General features: G+C 38.8%; 2 protein-coding genes across 2 annotated transcripts in view; both read right to left on the bottom strand.

Annotated features, from left to right (window-relative positions):
• Positions 1–310: 310 nt before the first annotated feature.
• FKTN (fukutin) overlaps positions 311–20,180 on the bottom strand; it is a 45,436-nt gene continuing 25,566 nt past the window's right edge. Inside the window, exons 8-10 of the mRNA XM_090274520.1 lie at positions 16,247–16,380; positions 14,677–14,804; positions 311–1,171 (exon numbers count right to left, since the gene is read on the bottom strand). Coding sequence (XP_090130646.1) covers positions 958–1,171; positions 14,677–14,804; positions 16,247–16,380 — 476 coding nt within the window. The 3' untranslated portion in view covers positions 311–957. The remainder of the gene's footprint in view (positions 1,172–14,676; positions 14,805–16,246; positions 16,381–20,180) is intronic.
• LOC150013505 (protein SSX7-like) lies at positions 6,556–7,115 on the bottom strand. Its single transcript, XM_090275943.1, has one exon. The coding sequence runs from the start codon at positions 7,042–7,044 to the stop codon at positions 6,643–6,645; it is 402 nt and encodes a 133-aa protein (XP_090132069.1). The 5' UTR covers positions 7,045–7,115; the 3' UTR covers positions 6,556–6,642.

Below are 20,180 nucleotides of genomic sequence, written 5' to 3'. Positions count from 1 at the left end.
TCTATTAAGATTTTAGTGTTAACATTAAAATTGGGAGTGCCAGGATTGTAAGTCAGAAAATATTAAATGCCCATGAATAGCTCGTATTTTTACCTAACAGATGGTTGAGAATGAAATGAGGAAAGCGATTTTTGTGCAATGACAACCTTTTCAAAATCACGTCTGGTAGCATGGCCTCATTTGAATGATTTGTCAACAAGTGCTATCAGAAGTCAGTGAAAATATTCTCACAATGACTGGAAATTTAAGCATTACACAGACATACGCTCTCCTTTCACTTCAAATATGAAAATAGGGAGTGTTCGAAAATTTAGGTGTCTGACGAGGCTAGATATAAGCTCTCTTTCTTTTATAGGATGCTGCCCTGTGCTTTAAATCAATTCCACGGCAGGGTGCTTACAAAACGAACCTTCCAGCATCTTTTCTTAATGCCACCTGAAGTCTGATCACTTGAATACTAACTCAGATGCCACAACCTGAAAAGTAGCTCAAACATACAAGCTTAAACGAACAGAAATGGGTTATTCTTTTTAACTAATATCTTCCTTGACCTCTTGTGGTGAGCCCATCTTCCAGGCCAAACATTAGCTAACATTTTGAAAGCACTTAAGAGAACACATCGTATTCTATATGAGCTCTTTAAAGAGCAAGGGTGTTTCTCTCAAAGGAATATCGGGGTGCTTACCAAAGGGAGGGAGAAAAAGAGGCAGCCGCCTATCTCACTCCTCTCTGCTCTCCATGGTAACCTAGCATGTACCTGGCACATAGACACTCCTTAACATATATTAAATGAGAGAATTAAATCAGTTGACTTAGGGGTTAGAACTCTTTCCGTGTCTTCAAACTTGTCATTTTTCTTTGGCTCCTACTTACATTTGACAAATAAATATATATCTTTTTAAACAGTTATCCACTTGTTTTCTAGGAGGGGGAATTCTACGGTTTCAACCTACTGTCTCAGTATAACTGGATAACTTCGTCCCACTCGGAAATGGGCCAGACTCCATTGGGCCGCACATTGGAGGGCGAGCGCTTCCAGTCCCATGTCTTCACAGGAACATTCCAGGTCTTACCATAGTTGGCTTCAATGTACTCGGCGGTTTCACAGGGCACACGAACCTTCATGTCTACGAACTCAGTCCAGCACAGTGTAAACTTGGGGAACAGGTACCTGTGGCCAACAGAGCAATGTGGAGAGCGGTTAGGCTTCAACACCGGACATGGTAGCTCAGGAGGCCAGTGGTTAGTGAGCTCTTGGCGGAAGGACAGTCCTCTCCCGCTAAGTAGGTTGGAGACAGAGGTAGTGGACACCTTATTGTTTTTGGCTGTCCAGCATCCCTTTCCTCTTCTAATGGTCACAGCATCCCAGTTTCCCTCCTCCTCTCCCAGTCCCTGTGACTCAGGGGCAGTGAGCCTGTCCCTAGGTTCCCCAAATGGGTCAGAAAGACCCAGGCCTAACCAGTAAATTCTAGCCCTCTAGTCTCTGTTGGTGTTTTCTGAAAAATGTTTCTTCTCTTCACAACATGAGAAGAACTTCCAATAATAAAAGTCAGCTTTGGAATTTCTGTTGGAACGACTGGGGAAACTAGTGTTCTTTTTGCTGTGGTTTCTAGTTGGTAGGATAGAAGCTGAGCACTGCTGGCGGCCACTTTCGCTCTTAGTCAAAGCAAAAAGCTGCCAAAAGATGGAAGAAAATGACTGAGTTCAGAAAACCTGGGACAGTGCTTGGATCTGGCTGTGGCCATTCTTTAAACAATCCCAGTTAACCAATTCATATATAAATATTCCATTTCAGCACATTTCTAATACCTGCAATTCCTTTTTTTTTTTTTTTAATTTTTATTTATTTATTTTCAGAGAGAGAGGAAGGGAGGGAGAAGGAGAGGGAGAGAGACATCAATTGTCGCCTCTCTCACGCACCCAACTGGGAACCTGGCCTACAACCCAGGCATGTGCCCTGACAAGGAATGAAACCGGCAACCTTTCAGTTTGCAGGCGGGTGCTCAATCCACTGAGCCACACCAGCCAGGGCTGATACTTGCAATTCTTAATACATGGCAGGAGGCACGAGTGGCAACGAGAAAGGAAACAATACCCTCCTAGTCCACCAGAGAGCCTGAATCAATCCTGGCGATATGATATTTTCCAGCAAGAGCATCACAAATGTTGGTACCTCTGTGAGGGGTCACGTTAATTTCTGGGTTCCAGTTGGCTTTTGGTAACTTCTCAGATTATAGAGAGCTGAAGAAGTTCCCAGGGTATTTCTCCAACTCCTTTCCTAGTTCCTACCGTAGTAAGAATTCCACACCACAATACATGAACACAACAGTAGGCAGGACCCACTGACGGCTTTTTGAGTAAAGCTTCGCACTCCATCCCCTCCTTAAATGCAGAAATACACATCCAACGCTTGCATGCACTGTTGCAATAATACTTATCTTAAAGGACCGCTATACCAACCTGCTTCCCGCTTTGCCTTTTACTTACCACCTGCCCTTTTAAAATCTCTGTTCTCAGCCCCAAACTTTCCTTTTCCTTACTTATGTTAGTAGTTTACATATCATTAAATCCCCAGCCAACTCAAGCTGCTACTAAAAGAACCTAATTGAAGAACACTAAAATAGGCAGCACACATGTAAGGCGAACCTTGTTTTCTTTCACGACAGGGGGTTCCCAAGGCTACACAGCAAGCATGACTCCAGGATGCATTCTCAGGCTTCTGTCCCTCCCATGAACCCACCTGTAGTCTCTGACTTTCCTCTTTTCATTTCAAATGCTAACAGACACCTCTAAGCCAGTTCCAGGAATATCAGTTAAAATGAATTTTATTCTAGCTATTTTCATTAGTAGGTTTCAGAAACTAACCCAAAACATGTTTGTTAAAGGTACTTTGGATCAGCAAATAGAATTTTATATATTACAAAGGGACGTGAAAACGATTAGCTTTGTTAGATTTAAATTTTTATTATAGCCTTATATTGTGTTGCTGTTTTCTGAAAAATGTTTCCTCTTCATAACACAGGGAGAACTTTCGGTATTGAGATTTGAAGTGGAAATAGCAGGTCACAGGAATCTGACATATCAGAGGATTACAGAAAAAAAAGGGGGGGGGGAGCCAGATGTCAAAATGTAATCATATTGTGGAAATGAGATCTAACTGAGATGTTCTCCAAAGAAAGGTCGGTTCTCAGATATTGGGCTTCTGAGTATCATGTTTCATCACCAGATGAATAGAAAGCCATGTATGAAAGTGAGAAGCTGAACAAATTCTAAAGAAAGCAACAAGTCCCTTCTACTCAAACCAATGGGTGCTGGTGGTTAACAGGCCAGCTGGCTTCTTCGAAAAGATGGCCACAGCAAATCTCATAGCCAAGGAGGAAATAAGATACAGCCCAGCTCTCCCATCTGCAGGCCCTGCTTTTACTCTTACACTCATATTCATAGAATTGCTCATTCGGTCATCAGACACATCCGTCCATCACCAGCCTCCGCCCTCCCCAATCAGATGTTGGTCAGCAGATGTCCACTTGTCCCAACCTATCAAGTTCACACACTGAAGTTGAAATGAGGCAAAAATCATGGTCTACCTAGTAACACAGGCCTGGAAACTTCTCTCTTAAATATTAGCCTCTACAGTTATATCAGAAAGGTGAAAGAAAGAAAAATCACAGATCCAGGATAGGGTGAATAAGAATACCACAAATTTTACAAAAGCAATGTTTTAAACAGTAAAAGATTTATGAACAAAACCAAAACATTTTAAATACATATGTTAAAATAACTCATGGACAGTTTAACTCAAATGTTAATTTTGTTCAATAGAAATATCCCTAAACTTTTTGTAGTTTTCTTTTCACCATTCAGCCAAAAGAAAATGCCAACTTCCTAAGAGAAAAGATACACAAACCATAAAATATAAAAACTGATGGTGAAATGGGATTGTGGAGAGGGTGGAGGGAGGGGTTAATGACACAGAAGAGCACATGCCGTGTACTCTGTCCAGGCTACCAGTAAGCAATGACTAATACCCCGTGGGTCCAAAATGTTACCTTAGCTTTTAAAGCTAAGAATAAGTTCAGCAAAGTAGTTTGTGCTTTAGAGCTCTGATAGGATCCAAAATGTGAAAACTTCAATTCAGATAATGCGACCTTAAATCAGAATGTAAATTCAAGGGATCTTATCAGATGCACACACACAAAAATCCTTCCATTCATTTGCTATTTCATACAATTCTTACTTTGTTATTTTTGCATAGAACAATAGTTAGAATTAAAAGTTAGCTGGAGTAGACTCTTTTTTCCCTACAGACATCCCTAAAATCTGGGAAAACTACTTACTGGTGGTTGGATAAAGTAAGTTCATCAGTTTAATTGTAAAACCTATAAACATAACTGCTAAATGAAAAACACATTTTTATTATTACTAGTTACCTCGGCTCAGTGAGTTAGCCATCAATTACAACTGAATCTGACCTTTTAAACATGAGTTTACATTAAACTCTGAAGCTGAAACAGCAGAGCCATTTTATTCAACAATAATTCCTATAAAACACTACAAATGGTTTATCCCCATTACTAATTTTGTCTCTTCTTTTAACTCTTAATTTCTTTTCTTTATGTTATTCCAGTGACTTAAACCCTCTAGCTTAATAGAAGTAGGAAGAGCATGCATTCTTATGTTCTTTTCTTATTTTAATAGAAAAGATGTCTTAAGTTTTATCATTAAATACAATTGCTCACGCTGGGTTTTTGGTAGATGCTGTTTATCAGGTTAAATTATTCTAGATCCCTTTTATTCCAAGTCACTTAAAAAAGCCTTCTTTTTCTTTTTAATTAGAAATTTTATCAAAAGTTTTAAATGTCACCTACTGACTATTAACCTCTGCTATGCAATCTCCATAGGACAGAAAAGTGGTTATCTGTACCACAAAAGAAACAAGACAGTTTTGCTATCAATGAGCAGACAACACGTAAAGCTTGTAAGGATAGTTATCACTTAACACCAGAAAGCACATGCACAATGACTATATCAAAAACTATCTTTTAAGGCATGCTCAAAACTTTCAAGGCCAAGAGGACAAAACCTTAGGACATTTTTACTTCCACTGCATAAATTCCAAAAAAGCAGATCTATAGCTCATCCATAACCAGTTACTCCAGCTGTGCTTGCTTTTTCTCACACAAATTTTATAGGATTTCTCTTTGGATATAATAATAATGAAAAAAAGGAGATTAAATTATGATTTAAAATTTCATTCTAAACACATCAGTCTTCTTTCATTTGGATCTAAGGTTACCCAGTCTGTCCAAGGAGACTATCAGTTTATCATTGCAGTTAAGTGTAGCTTGATCAATTCACAGCTCTGGTCCCAGATATCTCTGTCTCAACTTGTGTTACTGGGCTCCTGTCTCTTAGCATTGGTTAAAATCAACTTTTTTGAGGTATAATTCACATATAATGAAATGCACCTGTTTTATAGTTTGACAAATGCATATACCTATGTCATCATTACAATAATCAAGATTCAGAGCAGTTCTACCACCTTACCTCCGAAAGTTCCCCATGCTCTCTGGTAGTCATGTTCTTAATCCACCCTGGCCCCTGGCAGTCACAGAGCTTGTTACAGTCTTGATTTGTTTTGCCTGTTCTACAATTTCAAATATATAGTTATAATAAGTATTCTTATTGGACTTCTTCCACTTAGCATAATGTTTTGGAGATTCATCCCTGTTACTGAATGTATCAATAGCTCATTCCTCTCTTGCTGTATAGTATTCCATTGTTTGAACATACCACAATCTGTTTACCTGGTCACCAGAAGATGGACATTTGGGTTGTTTTCTTTTTTTTGGCTACCGTGAATGAGACTACTATAAACATTTATGTATGAGTCTTATCATGAAAATGTTTTTATATCACAAAATAATACCTTATAGAGTATCTTACAGAATTACGTTCAGAAACAAAATATGAGTCTAAAAAAATATAATTTACTTCACATAAAGATCTGCTATTTATTCATTCTGAGGTAATCTCTTAAAAAACAAAGCTTACTATATAAATGCCACTTCTATATATTGTATAAGTACACAATGACCACATAATAGTCTAAATTTTTCCCCAAATGACTTCATTTTGTATCTCCTACTCACTAAATGTTTAGAGGTATAATTAAGGAGACCTAAGATAGAATCTTTTTTTTTCCCCCTAGGAAAAACTTGTAGTTATTAACTGGCAGTGACTGATGCTGGAAAAGTAAACAATAGGGGTTTAAAACACGGAGCAGCTGCTGAACAGGAAACAGACTAAAGGGACATGCCCAGGACACTCTGTTAGTGGAGAAGAGCGTGTGGGAGATGCTGATAGTTGCACCCTGTGTGTGCATGTGTGCATATACAAATGCAGAAAATAACATCCGGAATCCAACCCCCCAAATTGCCTTAGTAGGCACGTCTGTGTAGATACCTGACAATGCTTGTTCCATGAGGTAAGTGCATGAATACACAGACAGAAACATGCATTAGGTATATGTGTTACTCATTAATGAAGCTCTAACATCTAACAGAATAGTTGGCTCATAGTAGGAAACATAATGTTTAACTTTTCTCTATAGTGAACACTTGCTTTCACTTGTTGAACACCTCATGGCCAGGGGTTCACAGCTTTGCTCATGTTCAAGAAGGGCTGCCAGGTTCTGCTTTCTATCATGGGCACTCGTCGCATCCAGAGTTGGTCGTCTTCCTCGGGGTCACTGATGTCTTCATACTCTAGAAGGTAGTCTTTTTCCTGCAGCTCATTTGCCCAGACTATGGTCTCCTCTGTGCCGGGTGCTGCTGACTTCTCCATCTGCTGACAAGAGACACTCACTTTCCCCAGGCGGCAGAGCTGCTTCTGAGCCAGCTCGGAGTGAGGCGTTGGCTTAAAGTCATTTTCTTCCTTGGCGAGATTCTTGCCCATCACCTTCGGATGTTTCTTCAGTTTCTTGTTGGAAGCCCCCTGTGAATTTTCATCCTGATTCCCAGTTTCAATCTTCATCAGAATCATGCACAGGAGATTCTGTGGTCTGTTTCTTAGGACGCACGAAATCTGGGAGGTTGACTCTGAGACCTAGACAAGTCATGGTGTCATGGTCTCTCGTCACGCATATGTAGGTGGTTTTCTCTCAGTTTTCCAGCTATTCCCACTCTTCCTGAGAGAAGCATTTGCAAATACCCATGAAGGCTTTGTATTTCTCCTCTGAATTCTGGGAATCCTCCATGGGGCTCTTTTCCAAGGAGCTTCCTCTGTTCATGGCTCTGGGAATGGTCTGATCCTGAAGGGACACAGCCTGAGTCTCTCTAATCACAAAGCCAGTGTCCTCAAAGGTGAAGTGGTGGTGAAGTGGTGGGTAAGATATAATCTTTATGTCGTAAAATATAAAGGCATAAACAGAGTAGAAAATGTGAGATCATTTTTAGAAAAGCCAGTGCTTAAAATATAATCATTGAAAGGAAATTACTCAAATTTGCCTTTTGAGCTTCACAGCTGTAAGGACTAAGAAGACAAATGTGTTTTCTGAGAGCTGAAACTATGGAAGCACAGCATCTACAAAGCTGAGAGAACCTATGAGCGGGGATTAGACAACTAATTCTAGTCTTTAACTTCTTGTGAAGCAAAGTGAATGAAAAACACTCACTGGGGTGACTTACCTTTATGGCTTTGATTCCCCAAAGGTGCTAGGTGGGATCAAGTTATGAACCTGGTGTCACCCTACCACCGGAGCAAAACATGCAGACTGCATTCAGGAGGGCCTGGTTTTAGTTTCAAGTAGTGCTGGCTCTCCCCTCCGCCCAACAAACTGACTGGGCCTGATTCTAACTGTAATTCCGAAATGACAGACTAATCAGCAAAAGTACCTAAATAAAGCATGAGAGTGGTAAAGAGGGAAAAAGAAATTTGGAAATTCAGAGGAAGGGGAGATTATTTCCAGTTAGGGGTACTGAGGAGCAACTTCAAAACGGAGGCAACTCAGTGCTCTTGAATGGGAAGACGTGGGATATGTGATGATGTATGATAGTCCAGTACTACTTACTGACACGCTAAAAATCTTGGACTTAAATCAAGTTTCAAAAGGCTGGGTATCTAAACGCAATGTGGTATTTTGGATTAGATCCTGGAACAAAGGACATGGTGAAATGCAGATAAAGTCTGGAGTGTAGTGAGCTGTGATGCACCAGTGCTGGCTAACTAGTTTTGACAAGTTTACCATGGTGATAGTGTGTCAACAGCAGAGGGAACTGGGTAACTGGTATACAGACACTCTCTGTAGTATTTTCGTAACTTTTCTGTAAATCTAAAATTATCACAAAATTAAAAGTTTAGTGAAAAAATAGGAGGAAAAAACTGTAGGTAGAATAAAGCATGCTGACAAGGAAGATTAGGGAGTCCTGTAAAGCTATGAAGAGCCTTAATAAGCCGAAGAAAAAACACGACACTGAGGAATAAAATGCTATACTTTCATTGGTATTAGAATATTGCCTACATACCCCTCTATTTCTCAAATAGCACAATCAAACAATAATTCTGCTTCTGGGAACCTATTCAAGGAAACAATCCCTAATAAAGCTTTTACCTATTGTATAAAGATGCATACAGATTTTTTAATAATAAAAAATGGCAACAAGCTAAATAGAAAAATAGTTAAGTAAATGTATTATTAGGCCTTTCTCCATATTCCTCCTGTCTACCTAACAAACTTCTCTATTTTAAAGCCACACTTCCTTGCCTTGCTTCTAGATGAAGCTGATTTGGTATTTCAGCTATCTCTGACACAAAGAGCCATGAGCTGTTTAACAAAGGGATAGGTTTGAGAACCGTGTCATTAGGTGATTTCATCGCTGTGCGAACATCACAGATTACACTTACACAAACCTAGAGAGCGTAACCCGCTATACACCTAGGCCATATGGTGTAGCCTGTTGCTCACAGGCTACAAACCTGTACAGCGTGCTACTGTACAAAACAACACGGCATGAAACCAAGCACAAAAGAAAATGATGCAGTAAGAGATGCAGGAAACACGAGATGAATGAGGCTGCAGCCAGTATCACGCTGTTTCACAGCAGAATCATTTTTATAAGTAGAAAGACTCTAAAGTAACAATAAAAGTACAGCAGACTAAATACATAAACCAGCAACAGTCGTTGATATCACTACCTGATACTGCGTCCTGTTTATGATTGTTTGTGCTGTACTTTTATACAACCGGGTGCACAGCAGGCTCACGTACACCAGCATCACCACAGACACGTGAGTAATGCGTTGCACTACAATGTTAAGATGGCTACGAGTCACTAGACGACAGGAATTTTTCAGCTCCACTATAATCACATGGAACCACCGTCACGTAAGAGGTCTGTAGTTGACCAAAATGCCATTATGCAGCATCGGATGGTACTTCAATTCTTATACTGTTGATGGAGTAGTTCAATATTTGTCTCATGGTCTAGATTATGAGATCCTTTAGAGAACAACTAGGTCATATTCACATCAGAATCTTTAGCACACAGAAGTTAATAAATTTTACAGAGATTAAATATTAAATTAAATTGGAGCCACACTTAGATGGGAGTATAGCTGCACAGAGGAAAAGACCCAGATTTTCTTAAGATATATAATAAGCAAAGACTGCAAATATAAAAAGCAATAAGGAACCCACTGCAAGTCTACGGGGCAGTAGATCTCTAATTAGAGGACACAGAGGTGGCTGTATTACCCTGACAATGCCAATAAACTGAAGTGCTATTTTCAGGGAGGGAGCACCGTTGGTCCTCACTTAATGTCATTGATAGGTTCTGCAACTTTAAGCGAGATGACATAAAATGGGAAAACAGTTTTACCACAGGCTAACTGATATAAACAAGAGTCCTGTTCCTACAGCATCTCACCAACATTACAATGAAACGACATGGAATGAAATGAACTTTTTCGAGGACCTACTCATTAACAATACTATGCAGATCATGGTGATGCTAACATTGTAAATTGATCAGAATATGGGCCCTGAAGTGATACGGTCCTAGTTCTGAGTCTTAGCTCTGCTGTGATTTCCTCACCCATAGTCTTGTTGTAAAGGTTAAGTGAGATGACACACATAAAAGCTTGGCATAGTGCTTAGTATATAGTAAATACTCAGTAAAAGTTAACTTTTATTATTACCATTAGTACTACTTCTCAAACTTCTGGCCTCTACTTACATCAGTGAATTCAGATGGGAAAGAAAGAAATAACCCAAAGAAATATGGGCAGTACGTGTAGGAACTGCAAAGTTGTGAAATAAAAACTTCACATCCCGGAGACATACTGATTACTTCATTACTTTTATTACTGGTGATTGAGACTCTCAAGAACAAAAATAAATACTTTAAAAAACTAGACAATATTTAAGAGTAGAATTTAGATTTTAGGTAAAGAAATGAATTCAGGTAAAGGAGAGGTGGACTAAAAGCTAAGGATGAAATAAATATTAGACCTGGAAAGAAAATGCTTGCCCAGAGAATAACTAACCCAAGCAACCGTTGTGTTGGAGCAACACAGTAGTAGTAATAGTAATTATGAGAGTAATAATAAATAGTAATAATAGTAGCAGCAATAGCTAACATCTATATAGTACTTACTAGCTACATATTGCTCTAAATGCATTACATGCATTAACTGAGTTAATCTATTAACTCTTAGCAGACAGCAGTTATGCCTAAGAGTCCAACAGATATGGAGTTCAATCTTGGCCATGACATTACAGCAAGATGACCTTGAGTTATTTAACTTCTCTGAACTTCAGTTTCCTCATATTTAACTGGGAGTGAGAAGATGGTCTGAGATTATAAATTCTCTCACAGTTCCTAATATCTAGCTGATACCGTGGTAGCTATATCTTTATTGACACTGTTAATATTATAATTATTATTAAATCTTCGGACCAAAAACATAGTTCTGAAGGCAAAGAATAAAGTTTTTAAAATTTTGCATCCTTACCCAAGGGCATTCTTCCATTGCTTTTTAGAGAGAAGACAGGAGAGAGAAAGGGAGAGAGAAACACTGATGCAAGAGAGAAGCATGGATTGTTTGCCTTCCATATGTGCCCGAACCTGGGATCAAACCCACAACTCTTTGGTTATGGGACAATGCTCCAACCAAATGAGCCACGCTGGCCAGGGCAAGAGTCAAGTTTTGAAAGGAGAAATTTTATTACTTCCCGAGTTCCTCTCCAATCATTTAAAAAACGGTAAGCATTCTACGATATTGCTAAGGTTTTCTCAGAATTAACCATGCAGGAATAAAATGCAAAATATTGTAAAGATAAAAAAGACCCTTAGATTAGCTCTGAAGGATTATTTTTCCCATCTAGAAAATACTTCAGTTCTTTAAAGCAAACAGTGCTGAAAAGAATGAAAATGGCATATGGCTGGGGGAATCTTCCCAAGAAACCACTCTACGCAGCCATCCCGTTCTTTTCTCTGCCTTTTAAGGTCATGGTAACATGATAGAAAATCTGGGACTCACACCATCTGTCCAGACAGTTCTATCACTGCTCATTTTTCTCATTAAATAATCAGAACACTTCACACTTCCCAAACATTGCTACCATAAAGAGCAGTTACAGCAGAATGAAAGAAGCTCTTTCTATTCAGACATGTAGTGGTTAGAAACAAACCGTTCTTTTGAGGTTTGTGGGTTTCAGATGTCAGTGAGAAGAAAATCAAGCCTTAGAAGAAAATTTTAAAGTAACAGGATTATGATACTAGCTCTACAAGTAATCTTTCTTAGAAAAAGATGGTATTCTCATAAGAGTTCTCTAAGAATAGATTTGGCAGTTTAATATTCAGATAATTATATAGGTTCCTTATCTCTAAATTTCTCATAAGACTAAGAAGAGGAATAGTTTTCTTCACCAATACTACTACTAGCAGTATCAAAAATAGTAGTTAATAATTACTTAGAACTCAGGACATGCTTAATTCTATTCAAAACACTTTTTTGTTATTGACGCAATCTTTAAATCTATTCTATGGCAATTTCTATTATCACTCCCATTTCACACTTGAGGAAGCTAAGGTACAAAGAAGTTAAATAACTTACCCAAGGTAATATAGCTTGTAAAATGTATAGGTGGGATTCAAAAAACAAACAGACTGGCCCCCTGCCTTTAATTTCTGTGCTATACTTACTTACAGTTTTTTTAAATGAGAGATTTAAAATAATTTTTTTAATGTTTATTAATTTTAAAGAGAGAGAAAAAGAGAGAGAGAGAGGAACGTCAATTTGAGAGAGAAATACTGATAGGTTGCCTCCCATACATGCCCTCAACCAGGGAGTGAATCCACAACCTAAGTATGTGCCCACCTGCAACCTTTTGGTGTACAGGATGATGCTCCAACCAAGTGAGCCACTGGGCCAGGGCAGATTTATTGCTAACTTTTTGGTGTACAAGACTACACTCCAACTGAGCCACACTGTCCAGGGCTCTTATAGCTTTTTAAAAAACGCCTCTAAGTTATACATGAAATTTGGAATCTGTACCATATTTTGAATAAACAAACTGAGATTTACTACCTCCCCGTTTACCTAGTCACGATGAGAGTGTCAATTATATATTCATTAACTTATAATCAGAACTTACCCAGCATGAATGTTTGTTGTCAAAAAGTAAAATAATTTTTTATATTAAAGAAAACACTTCAAGAACGAGCTTCAGGGTTAATGTCAACTTGGGGATACTTTATAACTTTGAGGAAAAGGTTTGGATTACTCTCAAACCTCCAGAACAAGTTTAACTTTACATGAAGACTCCTTGCCTTCAAATAGATCCGGCGATGCCAGTAGGGTATGTCAACGCACACAGAAGACACCAGGCTGAGTGAGGAACTCCTCTTCTGTGTTACAGAACATTCCCCACTGTGCCCAATGGCTCAATGTATTCAGTGATCAAAGCACCAGTCTCAGCTACTTGGTGAGATACATTTATGTCAATGACAGCAATGATATTAATCATATTAGTAATCATAGTATTAATAATATTAAATAATGACAACAACAATAACCACCATTTACTTAAGAAGTACTAAGCACTATGCTAAGTGCCTCAAAATGTCAAGTATATTAGAGAAGCAGTGGGAAGTGATGGTTAAAATGATGAATTCTAGAGACAGGCTGCTAACTGACTCCTTCATTTATTTGCTATGTGATCTTGAACCAACTACATAAATTCTCAGTGCCTAACAGAAAATCTGCCTCTTAAGACTGTTATGAGGATTAGATGTGCTAATACAGGTAAAATGTTCATAAGGTGCCTGACACACAGTAGTACTCCCCAAGTTTAAAAGATGAGGAGATTACCATCCAGGAAAGCCTGAAGTCACACACAAGTCAGGTGCAGCTGAGGCTTCCGAGGTCAGCCCACCTCCAGAGCCCCTGCTCTTGGGCTCTCATTCCCATTCGTTCTCTCTCGGGAGTGAGACTAGGCTAACTGCATCGTCAAGGAGAGCACAGTGACTCTAATGTTATTTTTTGTCTTTTCTCATCAAGGAGTTTTACTATGGTAGCATTAAAAAGATGTTTAAAATGCCAGGCTAACATCCTGCATTCCTATAGTTCTGAGACACCACCTCCAATTTTTCCGTCTGTGAATCATGTGTCCTACGACTATAACTAGCAGTTTTTCCTTTCTTAGTAGCACAAAAGATAATGGTACAGTAGTCCCTCCCTATATCACGGTTCACTTATCGCGGCCTCACTGTATCGCAGGATTTTAAAAATATTATATTTAATCATTTATCGTGGATTTTTCACTGTATCACAGGATTTTGCAGTACTGTATATGTATGTTGTTAAAGTTACGTATGTTTTAAGAGTGTAGAATATGTTTAAGAACATAAGTAGTGTTTATAAAAGTGTGGAAAAGGTAATAAGGGAGTGGGAAAGGTTAATAAGAGACTGGGAATGGTTTATAAGTGTGTGGGAAGGGTTTATAAAGCCTTAAAATATATATAAATACTAAAATGTAAGGTTCCTACTTCGTGGATTTTCACCTATCGCGCGGGGGGGGGCGGGCGGGGCACGGTTAGAACGTAATACCCGCAATAAGTGAGGGAATACTGTACATCTTACAGTGTATATCATCTTACATTTGACAAATATGGTAGCTGTTAAGCCCAATGAGCATACTTTAAGGATTAGCCCTCCGTCTATGTTAAGGGCATGTATCAGAGGTTGCTCAGCAATCATGGCCTCAGCTCCATTCAATCGCAATTTCATCATTGAAACTTCACTTCACCATGACTTCTCCTTCCTGACCTTTACCCATTCCCACCCAATTATCAAGCGCCTATAGCTCTTAACAGCCAGTCAGTGTTTTGGCTCAGGCTCTGGGCTCCGTTTTTGTGTTTCTTGTTTTGGTTTTATCTTTCTGATGACTCAGGGCTTCTAATCACAATGACCCTTTGGATTGAAAAACCCAGGGACACTTCCTCCTTGCAGACTGTCCGCACAGGTAGTTCTCACTTTGCAAACACAACTGGGCTCTAAGGATAAGCTGAGAAAGTATTAGCTGATAATGGAGCCTTGACAGAGTCTCTTCCTTTTTCTCCAACCTCTAGCTATTTCTATCACCCCTTTTATAAGTACTTATCTGAGTCATACTTAAATTTTTTTCCTGTTTTGGCCTGAGTGCCTCCATTCCACATATGGTCAGTCTCTTCATAGAAGAAAAAAATATCAAGTTTCACATCATCTTTTCCCTGGAAAGATAGTTCCAAGCTATCTTCTACCTAGAAGGAAGAAGAAAACCTTCACAGATGGAAACGAAAGAAATATACATTTTTAAAATAAAAAAAGATAATGTTTTATATTGAGTACTGATTTTAAGATACATTTTTTTTTCAAGTTGGGGCATACCATCATTTGACTTCTTTCTGAAATGCATATAAAATAATCTTGCTTCTCATAACTGATTACAACTCAGGGTAATGACTTAACAGGGGTTAAATTATCACTGGAGAACATCCTGTTCCTGTGCCCTCTCTGACTTAAGAAAGAAAAGAACCAAAGATAAATTACTCCCTTTAATAATCAAATACAACTGTCAGGAAAGAAGTTTTTCATTCCAATCAATAGATAAGTATTTCAGTAAATGTTGTATTATATTAAAGGAGTCCATATACACACCATAGATCACTACAATCTGTACACAAAACAAAAGAAAGTGAAAGGTACAAAGAATTCTGAGAGGCTTTTCCTGAAGAAACTTATCCTGCAAATACATTCCCATTGGACTTGGTGCATCTTTTTGTTACAGAATCAATCACATAATTATTTACATGGTTTTTTCCTTCCAATTAGATAGTAAACTCCTCAAAGGGAAAGACAATAACTTACTCATTTTTATGTTCCGGGTGCAGAGCACAGTGCTGAACACAGAGTGAGTGACTGAGGTTTGCTGACTGACTAGAGTTCTATTGCTTGGATTTTGACCTCAGGAAAATATTTTATTAATTAAAAAAAAATAAACTGGAATGTTTATGATGAGGAAAATAATTTTCCTGTCACTAAATATACTTCTACTTGATTTCCAGGACAATACCACCCTGAGAACAAGAAAATTAATAGTAAGGTGATTGCAAGGAATCATAGGCTTAGGGCATAGGAATCAAATTGTCTAAAGGGAGATTTCATCTAAGCCACAATGACCTATTCCTGGCTGACCTCAGAGAAAATTGCTATGACCTAGGACAGATGAAATAAACAAGGAATTCAAGTACTTTTTGAAATGAGTCTGTATTTCTAATCCTTAGCAATCAATGAAATGTTTCGTGTTGGTAATAATACGATGCCTAAGTGAACATAAAATCAAATGACTCATGAGAAACTATAATATAACTTCAAGTAGGGGAGGTGAGATTCTTACTATTATATTAATGTATATTATATATTATATTAATTTTATATTATATTGTTGCCTAATATAATGGGAATAAGTTCATCTACAAGAGCCTAAGGTCTTCTCTGTATCACTGTTAATAGAAAGGCAGATTTTATAGTTTTCTTTAAATCGTGCAGAGGTCACTACTGCTAACAAGCTTCTGCTGAATTCATCTTGGCAAATATCAAGTGATACAACAATGCATGCAACGTCCATAATCATTTCTGTTTAATACAAACTTTACGTTTGAGACACGTTACTTAAGAAGTAGAGCAGATTTTTATTACTGACCTTCCCAAATTTGTGTTTGAGTGGAAGTCCTACATCCTGAAATGCTGTAATAATATTAGCTTTGTAATCTTGTATAAAAATTCCTAGGTCAACATCTTTACTATAAGGAATAATACTGCACTGTCGATACCATCCTAAAAAACAAAGAAGAAAAGACAAGAAAACTTTTTTAAAGACTGAAGTCATTATTATAATGAATGATCTTTGTAACAGAGGGTTTTATTTCATAGGATTAGAGTTAAAGTGCTTTACTAAATTTTTTAAAAAATTAAATCCCAAACTAAATCTGTTGTTATAGGACCCATTCATTAAAAAACTAATCCTTCCTTCCTTCCCACCTTCCTTCCTTTCTTCTATTGGTCTGAGCACTAAACATCCTTGAAATTTTTCATAATGTTTTAATTTCTGAATAAACTATTAGCTTTAACAAGGTTAGGTGGGCCATCCATTAAAAAACATTAGAATTCCGGTCAAGACGGAGGTGTAGATAAACACAGCTCACCTCTGCGCACAACCACAGCAAAATTACAGCTGAACTACAGAACAAAGATCACTCAGAACCATCAGAAAATTGAGCTGTATGAAAGTCTGACAACTAAGGAATTAAAGAAACAACATTCATCCAGATGAATGGGAGGGACGAAGGGGCAGAGATGCGGAGATGCGGAGTGGACTGGTCCCAAACCCACACATGGTGGATATAAAACAAAGGGATGTCTCAGGAGTGACAGATTCACAGCCCCACACCAGACCACCCAGCCCAGGGTTCCAGGGCCAGGAAGGTAAGGCCTCCTAACTTCTGGCTGTAAAACCCAGTGGGGGTTGGGTGGGCGGAAGAAACTGAAGGATTCTCAGGCATCTCCTCTTGGAGGGCCCTACACACAGACTTACTCACACTCACTCCCTCTGGGCTCCAGCACTGGGGCAGCACCTTGAAAGTCACCAGTGGCATATGGGGAGGGACTAAAGTATCTGGCATCAGGGCAAGAGCTGGAGGACAACTTCCTCTTAGACAGAACTGCAGAAAGTGGCCAATGTACCTTTTCTGAGCCCTCCCCCACACAGAGCCACAGCTCAGCAGCACCATATCTGAGTCTCCATCAACCTGGCTCACACGGTAAGCCCCACCCTGATGATTACCTAAGGGCCTGCCCCATCCAACTTACAGGGCCCTCCCACTCAGGTAACAGTGGCTTTTCCATATGAACGGCTGGGCTAGGTGCAGGCTTCAGACCTTCCTAAATCTGCTCAAACAAGCAATAGCTGAGCCCAGCCCCGATACCTCTCACTGCGTGGCCCCAGGCCCAGCACTAGCAGCAGCCATCTGTAGATCGTTTTATAGCTTATGCCAAGGTGGAGGCTGACCTCGGCCTGCACTACCTGGGAAACCCTAGAGCCTGCGAACCCAGCAGACAGTTACGAACCTCATCGCACGTCCATCCAACCACCTCCACCAGCCAGGGAGGGAGGTGGTTGCTGGCTAGGGATCACAGCCAGTCCTACCAGCTGTCTTGACTGGGTAAATCCCTCTCATTGACCTGCTGACAGCAATCAAGACTTATCTGCAAGAGGATGGAGTACTCAGCCCACATAAAGGGCACACCTCGAGTACAGCTTGGGGGATAGAGGAGGCTGTGCCACTGGATCCTACAAGACACCTACTATATTAGGCCACATTACCAAGACACAGAGTCAAAGCAGCACTCACTATCTAACACACAGAAACAAACACAGGGAGGCTGCCAAAATGAGGAGACAAAGGACTATGGCCCAAATGAAAGAACAGAACTCCAGAAAAAGAACTAAACAAAATGGAGATAAGCAAGTCAGCAGATGCACAATTCAAAATACTAGTTATGAGGATGCTCAAGGAATTCAGTGGGTACTTCAGGAGCATAAAAATGATCCAATCAGAAATAAAGGAGACACTAATTAAAATAAAGAGCACTTTCCAGGGAAACAAGAGTGGAGTGGATGAAGCTGAGAATCAAAATCAGTGATTTGGAACATAAGGGAAAAAAAGACATCCAATTAGTACAGCAAGAAGAAAAAAAGAATCCAAAAAAATTAGGATAGTATAAGTAGCCTCTGGGACAACTTCAAGAGTTCCAACATTCACATCATACGGGTGCCAGAAGGAGAAGAGAGAAAGATCAAGACATTGGAAACCTATTTGAAAAAATTATAAAAGAAAAGTTCCCTAATTTGGTGAAGGAAATAGACATGCAAGTCCAGGAAGCAGAGAGTCACAAACAAGATGGATGTAGAGAGGACCACACCAAGACACATCATAATTAAAATGCCAAAGGTTAAAGATAAAGAGAGAACCTTAAAAGCAGTTACCTACAAAGGCGTTCCAATAAGAATGTCATTTGATTTCTCAAAAGAAACTCTGCAGGCAAGAAGGGATTGGCAAGAAGTATTCAGAGTGATGAAAAGCAAGGACCTACAACCAAGACTACTCTATCCAGCAAAGCTATCATTTAGAATGGAAGGGCAGATAAAGTGCTTCCCAGACAAGGTAAAGCTAAAGGAGTTCATCATCACCAAGCCATTATTATATGAAATGTTAAAAGGACTTACTGAAGAAAAAGAAGATCAAAGCTATGAACATTAAAATGGCAAAAACTACAAATCTATCAACAATTGAATCTAAAAAACAAACTAAGCAAACAAGAACAGAAACAGAATCATAGATATGGAGGAAACTGGGATGGTGGGCAGTGGAGTGGGGGTTTTGGGGGGATGGGGGAAAAGGTGAAGGCATTAAGTACAAGTTGATAGTTACAGAATAGGCCAGTATAGGAAATGGAGAAGCCAAAGAACTTACATGCATGACCCATGGACATGAACAAAGGACGGGGGACTGCCTGAGGGAGTGGGGGGTGCTGGGTGGAAGGGGGCAAAGGGGAAAAATTGGGACAACTATAATAGCCTAATCGAAAACAAAATGAAACTAAAAAAAATTAAATTACTTTTGAGAATGTTTAATTATAAACCTTTAAGGATGAAGGCTGCCTTTAAGATATGCTAACAATATATAATTTAATTATTCTGCTTAAACAATATCCCTTTCCTGAGCAGTAATTTGTAGAACTTAATAGCTCTGAACAACTCATGTCTGATGGACCATATAAAAAAGAAGAGGTATCAACCTCAATTTTCAGCATACTGTCAGAAGATATTTCTTGTTATTTACTATGTATCTACTTCTCAATCAGGTGCTATAATACTACTCTAAAAAAAAAACTCAAAATTTATAGTTTAATATTACTAAGGGCTCCTCAGTCTCTCCTATTATCCTTTGAAGACTTCCATCCAAATTATATAAAAACTAAATAAATGTCTACAATTATCTTTATAGGTATTGCTATCAAATAATACTGTTTGGAATTCTAAACATTCATTTTATTTTAATATGAATCTCTAGAAACCTAGGATGGGGGTGTCTCACCTATAGTTTGAGAAAAACCTACAATCCACATCTGTAAAAGAATAATAAACTATTAAAAATGGAAAACTCTTGCCCTGGCCAGTGTGGCTCAGTGGGTTGGAGCATCATCCCATAGACCGAAAGGCCTCAGGTTTGATTCCCAGTCAGGGCACATACCCATATTGTGGATTCAATCTCCAGTTAAGGAGTATACAAGAAGGCAACCAACAGATGTTTCTCTCTCACACTGATGTCTGTCTGTCTGTCTGTCTGTCTCTCTCTTCATCTCTATCTAAAAGCAATAAAAAATGTCCTTGGGTGAGGGTAAAAAATAAAATGGAAGGCTCTTAAATATCACCTAATCCAACCACCTCATTTTATAAATGCCCTTAAATCAAAAAACCATGGGGCTAAAAACTCAAAACAAACCATGACAAATGATTAAGAAGTATTTCTGATAACATAGTCATAAGAAATATAAAACAATTTTGCTTCAAAAAG

This window comes from Furipterus horrens, unplaced genomic scaffold (assembly GCF_987537825.1).
Source record: "Furipterus horrens unplaced genomic scaffold, mFurHor1.1.pri manual_scaffold_4, whole genome shotgun sequence".
In the NCBI taxonomy this organism is placed as follows: Eukaryota; Metazoa; Chordata; class Mammalia; order Chiroptera; family Furipteridae; genus Furipterus; species Furipterus horrens.
Note: the sequence above shows the minus strand (reverse complement) of the source record. Positions and strands in the feature narration are given on the sequence as shown.